Source organism: Arachis hypogaea, chromosome 20, assembly GCF_003086295.3.
Source record: "Arachis hypogaea cultivar Tifrunner chromosome 20, arahy.Tifrunner.gnm2.J5K5, whole genome shotgun sequence".
In the NCBI taxonomy this organism is placed as follows: Eukaryota; Viridiplantae; Streptophyta; class Magnoliopsida; order Fabales; family Fabaceae; genus Arachis; species Arachis hypogaea.
In genome coordinates this window covers 88,904,561-88,913,682 of record NC_092055.1, presented here as the reverse complement: position 1 = coordinate 88,913,682, position 9,122 = coordinate 88,904,561, and the positions used below count along the sequence as shown (strand labels likewise).

Here is a 9,122-nt window from a genome sequence, read left to right as displayed (position 1 = left end):
AATCACTTTTTTCAGTCACTAAAATCAGTCGCTATTCTAATAATTTCTTGCAATGGGACCTCGTTCGTAACACAAGCCAAATAGAATTTGAAGGAGATAAACTTTGTAACTTGAATATTGCAAAAAATTTAACACTAACACTTGAAACTGAAAAAACTTAAAAAAGAAGGAAGAGTTTCTCTTTTTAAAACTACTCTAAAGCTTAAAACTAAAACTAACCTAAAACAAGTTAAGAGTATATATTCAAATAGGTCGCTAAGAAATTTCGCATTAGATGTTTTCATCCTCCCCCACCCTCCACCAAAAAAATTTATTATGTTGAGATCTCTGAACTTTATAAAAAGAACATATATTGATTCTTTTGTCATAATTTAGAGAATTTATTGTTCAAGTGAAAACAATACATCTAACTAACGTAAAGATTTATATACCTTACTTTTATAAAGTTTAGGGAACTCAATGTAATAAATTTTTCTTAGAAACCAATACATCTTATGCAGAAGTTTTTAGGAACCTAATTTGACATATACTCATAAGTTAACGATTGAGTGCCCCTATGTCCTTTGTAAATTAAACATAGAGCATCGGTGAGATACTTCTTATTTCTTATTTGACACAACTGAAATTAAAGACAGAGCAGTTAAACAAGATCACCAAACCAAGCTTTCATATAAACACGAATGGTGATCCCTAACATCTAAGTTTATCCTACTGAATTAGTAGTTAGTCCTAAATGGCTTGTAAACTTTTACATCGTCGATGATCCCAGCAACAGAACCTGCTGCAGCTGTCACACTAACTATAAGGCAAGCAAAACTAAGCATGTATAAGCATACCCATCTTGTGCTCCACTTTGGTATTCTCTTCTGAACAATGTACATCTCCACCGGAAAATACACTGTTATGGGCCAAAATCCAATGGCTCCAAGAAGCCCCACAATGTCATTGAAAAATGGAAGTAGCATTGATAAAAGAGTTGTTATGATGACAAAAATTGTCCTCCACACCAATCTGAAGAGATTGAGTTTATACGGATGGTACCCTGGGATCGGTATTTTAATTTCTTTGTTGACGAAATCACTGTTTGGGAATCTATCCGTGGCCGTTTTCTCTATGAATGAGAAAAGGGGCTGGCAGTACACTTGGTATGCGCCAACAAGGTGGACAACAATGGCAGCATTGGCTACGTCAAGCAGCCAAAACGGATTGTAGAATCCGAATCCAGTGAGAAGGTTTCCGGGGCTCGAGTCTCCGAAAGCAGCGTATCCAAAGCAGCCGCATAGCATGTAGAAAAAGGTTGTGACTACTACACTAATGAAAGTAGCCTTCTTCATTGTTGTGGACTCTTTTGGAGGAGATTTGACAGTATCCTGTTTCATTAACACCCACCATATAGACTTCAATTTAAACGTTGAAACTTGTCACTTTAATGTAACAAGATTTAGTGAAAAGGAAAGCGTACCTCAATTTCTATCAGGATCATTGAGTATGAGTAAGCAAAGGCTATGTCGCCAAGTGCTTGGAAGGTTCTCCAAATTTTTCTACTCTCACTCACAGTCCCAACAGTTATGCCGGTTAGGCTTCCTCTTACTCTCTTGTTTTCTGTTGCATGTCCAATTCAAGTCAAATTCTTGCCAATGAATGAAATACACAATAGCGAAGTACCGAATTACGCATAACAAACATGTTGCTGAATTTCTTTTAAAAGGTTTGAATTTTTGCTTTCACATGAAAAATATTATCACCTGTATAATTTTCTTATAGACAAACTTTGCTATTTTATCCAAATCAATTATATGCATCACATAACCTACTAATCCAATTTACTGAGTCGATGCTTATACACGTTAGTTAACCTGATCCAATTAAAATTTATAGAGCAATTTAACACGTGAATCTTTAGAAATTAGATCGAAAATTTATCCCTTTTTTGCTTAATTGAATAGAATCATACCTACGACTTTACCAACACCCAAACCCAGTCCAATTATCGAGTAAGTGAAGGACATGACAGCAGCTACAATGGAAAGCCACCATAACTGATCGAAGTCTGGAATTTGGGAGAGGATAATTTCCGCAACACCAAACGTAATCATGTACACATTGCTATTCATGTGGCACGGATCCTTCCCACCGCTACTGTGGAAGCAATTAGACCTTTGGACTGCCCTGTTTCATCATCAACAACCAACCCAAAAACACATCCAATTACGGCATATTTCTTGCATTGCTTTGCAAAAATAAAAAAAAGACAAATGCTAATATTATGATTTTTTGTCCGTCCTTGGCTAATAATAATTTGCATTCATATTTACAAAAATTTTACACACAAAAATCATATAATTTATATTTATATTTACTAAAATTTGTAAATATGAATCAATATAGTTTACACTTATATTTTTTAGAATTTATACACATAAATTAATAAAATTAATTTACTAAAGACAATTTAATATTTATATTACTTAAGTAATGATAAAGGTGGAAACTCAGGTGTAGTCGACTTCACGTGAAGTTGATAACTGAGAGCCGTTAAAAGATTTGATTGATTTGACTAAATTTTCATCTAATAGCTCTCAATTATCAATTTCACCTAAAGTCAACTTAAACATACTAAAAATTAGTAGCATGGGGAGTTTCCCTAATAACAAAAAGAAGTCTTTCAAATATTTCACATTATTCATAGCTAATTTCAATGTCACTCACATCATGCTTATGGAAGCTGCTACTGTGTACCCAACGGCAACGCCAAAAAGGTTAGCATACTGAATACAACCGCAAATCTTGACCTTAAAGCCACCTGCATATGTTCAAACAGCACCACCCAAGATTGAAAATTCAAAAGTATACTTTTATTTTTTATATGTTTCAAAGATGAAATAGGCTAAAATTGATTAGAATAAACCACTGCGAAATACCTAAAATATTCTAGGTCGGATAAAATAGTTGCTAACAAGCCAGCCTCCAAAGATTACAAAAATTTGACAAAGCTTAGTAAATGTGATCTAAAGATCATGTAGTTTGTCAAAGTTCACAAAAAATAAAATTTGAACCATTTTGTTGGAATAAATATCTTATACAGGAATGCTACATGACCAAGTCAAGTTCAACTACATTGCTTCAATAACTTAAGTATTGATAATAAAAAAAATTTGTTAAAAAAATAATACGTTATAAAAGAAAAAATACATGGTTAGATTTACTATAAAAATAATTTGTTCATCTAACATTTCTTTATCATTTATAATTAACTTGATTTGGGTTTAGGTTTTAATTCGAGTTGGACTATTCTGGTTATCCAGTTACCCATACCAGTTTCCAGCCCCAAAAAAATTGCTTTGGTGAATTGAATCTGGTGGCATAACATACCAAGAATTGATCTAACAGCATCCATGTATGTGTGGTTTCTCTTTCCATTAACTGGGTCACCGGTACGGTAACAAACAGATAGAAGAGTGGAAGTGTAGTAGGTAACAAGAGAGAAGAGAATCATCGCAGCAGGACCAGCAACCCAACCAAGCTGAGCTATAGCCCAAGACAAGGACAACACCCCAGCGCCAATAACCGCCGTTATTATGTGCGCACTTGCAGTCCACACAGTACCTGTTATAGTTTTTCAAGCACAAAAATGTTAAACTCATAATCATCTGTCACTAACACGAAGATGGTTCAAAAACGAATTAAAAAAAATGCAGGAGGAGTGCTGTTCAGGAAATATTTTTCATTTTTTAAAATCTAAAGGTTAAACCATCATCTTAACATCTAAAAAGTTGAACTTAATATTTAAAGAAAATGTAAAATCAGTCTGCTAACTACAGAAAGAAACCGAGAAACAAAGAAAATTATGTGAAGACTAAAACTATGAGATTAATTTTTTTTTTCTTTTCATTCCTTAATACTCCATTTATGGGTTTGGTTCACATTGGAATCCGAAGGGAAGATTTTGAAGAGTAAACTAAATTCGATTGTACTCCTAAATCCTTTTTTTTCCCTTGGAAAATTCCAACTCAGAAATGCATTATTGGATAGATAAGAAAATTTTTAGTGGAGTTCAGAGCATGTAAGTTTACCAGTTCGTTTGTGGCGGCCGTCCTCATCAAAGAACTTGGAATCTCTGTGTTCATACCCTTCAACGGAGACATCAAATGCTTGTGGTTGTTGTTGTTGGAGGTGGTGGTTGCCGCTAGCTACGTCCTCAACCATCTTATTTGTGTGAGACAGAGAGTTAGGCTTTCAGAGTGAATGATTATATTGCAGATTATATCTCAGAGTGTGTGCACTCTGCTAAAGCGAAATTACTAGGTGACAAAATTCAATACACAGAATATAAGGAAGATATTTCCATCTCATTAATGTTTTAACATTTAAAAAAAAAAAATGTTAAGTGGCTCCGATATGATGGGTTGAAGGTTTTTTGTGCTGAGCTCCCACTTCGAATCACCCAAAAGTTGGGAGAGTGTGATAGAATTTGCCCTGAAAAGGCTGTCACAAAAAAAAAAATAATAAATAGAAGTGAGAGATAAAGTCACGAGTTGAGGAGAGATCCTCTGTGGTTGGTAGTCAAGGAAAAAGGAATAAGGAAAAATAAGTAGAATAAAAACGTTTATTAAGTTTACTTTCGGTCTTCGTAGAGTCTTTAAATTCGTATGAATTGAATTCGGGAACTGAAATGGTGGGGCTATGCAATGGATTGGACAGACTGTGTCGGTATAAATAACCGGTTAACCATATATAATTGGTTCAATAAAATAGAAAAATATTTCACACTCAAATTACTTTTTAAATTTTATCTTTAGAATAATCATCCGTATATCTAAATATCTAAAGAATTGAATATTTAGCTATTGTTAATTGTGTATGAGTAAACTGAATAAAAAAAAACAACTATCTAATTAAGAATTAACATAATCATCTGCATACCAATTGAATTGAACATCTGCATGTTATTAATAACTACTTAAACAAAGCAGCTGCATAAGTGAAGGACTAACCATCCGCATATCTAGTGAATATCTGGCTTATTATCCATGGTGACTACGTGTGAATGAGAGAAATTGTCACTAGTGAATGACGATGGGACATCACAAAACGATTCATCCAAGTTGGACTCCATTTATGTGCATGTGACGGTTATGCACATATGAAAATGTAGCAACATATGGTGCTGGACGTCGACAACGGAGCGCAAACGGCGCTAGGAGAGACTGGGCGACGTCAGCAGGAGGCTGGGCAGTGTCGGCAGGAGGCTGGGTGGTGTCGGACCGGAGAGCGAAAAAGTGTAGTGGCGCCGGAGTGATTCTGCGGAGTGAAAATCCCAAATGAAGATTGAAGAATGGGAGGTTAGCGTAGTATTGGAAGTAACTGTGCCAATTTGTAATTTGGTTTAATTGCAAATCCTTATTTTTTAAAATTCAATAACTGAAATTACAAATAATTAATTAATAATCTGATTTATGATTTTAATTATAATTTTCTTTTTTACTCCATGTTTCATATTGTTTAGTATTTTTATTATTTTCTTATATTTTTTCGGATAAAAATTATTTTTGTACTCTTATCTATGTTGATTACTATGCAGGGGTGTTCACAAATTTAGGTGAAACCAGATTCATTTTAGTCTAAACTTGACTTTAAATTATGATCTGGCCAATTTTTTAGACTCTTCTTCAATTTTAGGCCGAATAAAATCTTAACTGTACGAATCGATCTTATATAAGGTTTAAATTTAAGTCAAAAACTAGAAATTGAAGATGAATATAAATTCACCTTGTAGATAATAAAACTAAAGAAAGTTAAAAGTAATTTTTCACTTTATTGCAAGAAGATCTTAGACATTAATATATCTATAGATAAAATTTTATCTCGAACCAATAAAAGGTAACGTTCTATTATGTTGTTCTTAGTTTAATTGTTAGTACTAAAATTGAAGATAGCTAGATAAGTTGTTGTGTAAATATTAATAACTTGTTGGTTGCTGCGTAAATGTTAATAACTCGTTAATAGTTAGAATATTACTACTTGTTAATAGTTAGATAAGTTTACTTTTTGTTAAGAATTCTACTACTTTTGAACTGCATATTTGATTTTGCTTAGTTGGTGCATATATGTTACAACTCCACATGTTATTTATTTATTTTACTTGTTGATTAAATATAGCAACTAATTTTTCTAGTATAAATTATTTGAGCTGGTGACTAATGTTAGAACTCTACACTTCTATGCATTATTTGAGTTACTTTTTAATAGTTAGATCTCTAATTAAATTTGTGTTTAATTACTTGCTGTTAAGGGCTGTTGTCAGCATTAAAAAAGGTGATGTTGCATGTTCATCATCGAAATTATGTCAGGTACATATGAAAAAACTTCACGAACAAGTATAAGTGCACGTATGTGTAGAACATTTTTACTAAATGCACCACTGATGCCGAATTCCAAGCAAATATGAAGAAATTGAAAAGCATTAACGAAAATGCATGAAGTTACTTTGCAAAATTTGATCCAGCTTGTTAAACCAAAGTTCACTTCAGTCATGGCCTATTTTCTTGTGTTTTTATGGTTTTAGGTAAAATTTAGAGTAGTTTGGAGAAGCTTGGAGTAAGAAACAAAAATTCTGTCAACTCCCCCTGGGTGCTGAACGCCTAAACTGCCGTTCAATGCCAGTAGGGACATGAAGTCAGAAGTGTGCACTCCCATCTGGGCGTTCAACGTCCAATCCAGCTTGCTGTCCGTTTCACACAACAATTGGGCACACTTATTAGTCTTATCATATATTATATTTGTAATCTTTAATTTAAAATAATATCTTTTAGGTTTAGCATTTATTATTAGGTTAGTATTTAAGGAGAAGATCACTTAGGTTTATTAGATCTTCCTCCCCTGCACTTTTGAGAACCCTATTTTTTCTGTAAGTTATGAGCAACTAAACCTCTTGGTTAAGGTTAGGAATTCTGTTTATTTCTGTGGATTAATATTATTACTTTTCTATTTTAATACATGTTTGATTCAATTATAAGGTGTGTCTCGTTCTTAATCTAATGAAACTGGGTGGAACAGAAGACCCTTTTTTCTATATGAGTTCTGGTGATACTCTGACCAAGGTTGCCTGAACTACAGCTTGAGAACACACCTCTTAGACGGCTAATCCACAATCTGTTGGGACATAGGAACATCGATTAGGGCCTTCGTGGTATAAACTAGTTTTCTGAACTTCACCCTCTAATTCGAATTGAATGATCACGGAAGTGGCGTTTGATGAGAATCAGAGAAGATTAAATTGCTAAGGAATTAGGGTTTAATCACTCACAGTTTGCCATAGAATGAATCATTCATTGTTAAAATAGTTAGCAAGAAGTTTTAATCCGGAAAGATAAATATCTCCGAGACTTTAACTGTTTTCTTATATTGATTTTATACTAACCTTTTATTGCATTTCCTATTTATCTGTCTTATGCGTTTTCAACAACAACTCCCTTTACTATTCGCCTGACTAAACCCAGCAAGATAACTATTACTTGCTCAATCCGACAATCCTGGTGGGATCGACCCTCACTCACCTGACGTATTACTTGGATGACTTGGTGCACTCGCCGGTAAAGTTGTGCGAGTTCTGATTTTGCCTACCAAGTTTTTGGCACCGTTGCCAGGGATTGTTTGTGATTGACAACTACCGATTGTCTTGTTGCTTAGATTAGGTTTTTATTAGTTTTTAATTATTTTCTTTTTCTTTTAAGTTTCAAATTTTTGCTTTTTTATTTTTCTCTATTTTTGATTTTTCCCTTATTTATTTTCTCTTATTTTCTGATTTTAAGTTTGGTGTCCCGTTAGTGATTTTTTTTAGTTTAATTAATTTTCCTTTTAATTTTCGAATCCTATCTTGTTTATCTTTCTTGATTTTCGATCTTTATCGTATTTATCTTTTTCTTGATTTTCGAAATTTTATTTCAGTTACTTTATTTTTAATTTAATTTCAAATTTTAAGTTTGATGTTTCTTTAATTTTTCTTTTTCTTTCTTTTTGAAATTCGAAAACTTTTGAACCCCTTTCTTTCAAATTTTTGAAAATTTTTAAACTAAATCTTCCATCTTTATTTTCGAATCTTTTTATTAATTGCTTACTTTATCTTACTTTATTTCTTTTAGGATATCTCACTGGGAGTCCTCTATACTCTGACATAGAGACTCCCACTTTTTCTTTTTTTCTTGTTGTTTATGAATAGAAACAAGGATAAAGAACCCCTTCTTGATCTTGATCCTGAACCTAAGAGGACCTTAAGGCGGTATTTGCAACAAGCTAGAGCTTGCAAAGACAGAGAGAATCTCACAGAAACTTTTGAGAAGGAAGCTAAAGAGACCACTATGGCTGGAGGAAATCCGAACGCTGAGGAGCACGCCAGGAAAATGCTTGGCTCATACACTACACCCACTACAAATTTCTATGGGTGCAGCATATTAGTACTTGCCATTGGTGCCAACAATTTTGAGCTCAAGCCTCAACTGGTCACTCTGGTGCAATAGAATTGTCAGTTTCATGGACTCTCGCAAGAGGACTCCAACATGTTCATATCTGATTTTCTGCAGATCTGTGATACTGTTAAGATGAATGGAGTGAACCCTGAGGTTTATAAGCTCATGCTCTTTCCTTTTTCTGTAAGGGACTGAGCAAAGCTATGGCTGGATTCTCAGTCCAAGGAGAGTGGTGTGCAAAATTTAACTCTGCACAACTAAATCGGCATGTGCACCTGGTCATCCAAGTAATACCTCAGGTGAGTGAGGGTTGAATCCCACGAGGATTGCCGGATTGAGCAATCTGTGGTTATCCTGCAGATCTTAGTCAGGTGAATAAAAAGGTAGTTTTGATTATTGTAGGCGCATAAACAAACAATAACAAAAGCGATAAATAGATACGGTAGGCTGATTGATGAGGTGTTAGTTAAGGCTTCGGAGGTACTTCTTCTTCTGAATTAACATGTCATACTCTCTACTTCAACGATGAATGATTCCTTCAATGGCAAGGCTGTAAGTGATTAAGCCATGGGTCGTGGTCATTAATCTCCTCAGGTCCAGACCGAACATCCGAACAGACTAGATCAATTTGGGAGAGGGTAAGCGCGTGCCAGTCAA

General features: G+C 34.1%; 1 protein-coding gene across 4 annotated transcripts; it reads right to left on the bottom strand.

The window, feature by feature from the left end:
* Positions 1–537: 537 nt before the first annotated feature.
* LOC112783925 (amino acid permease 3) lies at positions 538–4,682 on the bottom strand. Of its 4 annotated transcripts, none has more exons than XM_072229505.1 (7): positions 4,620–4,682; positions 4,074–4,485; positions 3,373–3,606; positions 2,710–2,803; positions 1,955–2,169; positions 1,463–1,602; positions 538–1,370 (listed from the first exon to the last, which is right to left on the bottom strand). In XM_072229505.1, exons 2-7 carry the CDS (start codon positions 4,204–4,206, stop codon positions 717–719), a joined length of 1,470 nt encoding a protein of 489 aa, XP_072085606.1. In that variant the 5' UTR covers positions 4,207–4,485; positions 4,620–4,682; the 3' UTR covers positions 538–716. The 4 variants fall into 4 exon arrangements, with proteins under 4 accessions (XP_072085606.1, XP_025682790.1, XP_025682791.1 ...); XM_025827005.3 differs by having other exon boundaries at positions 3,316–3,606; positions 4,620–4,680; XM_025827006.3 differs by lacking the exon at positions 4,620–4,682 and having other exon boundaries at positions 4,074–4,618.
* Between the last annotated feature and the right edge of the window lie 4,440 nt (positions 4,683–9,122).

What these genes read in the sequence shown, in the direction of transcription:
- LOC112783925 (XM_025827005.3), bottom strand. Translation starts at nt 4,206, where the DNA reads ATGGTTGAGGACGTAGCTAGCGGCAACCACCACCTCCAACAACAACAA. An exon ending in GCAGCTTCCATAAGCATGAT is followed by an intron (nt 2,170 to 2,709) that starts GTGAGTGACATT and finishes ATGATGAAACAG; the next exon opens with GGCAGTCCAAAGGTCTAATT. An exon ending in TGATCCTGATAGAAATTGAG is followed by an intron (nt 1,371 to 1,462) that starts GTACGCTTTCCT and finishes TTAATGAAACAG; the next exon opens with GATACTGTCAAATCTCCTCC.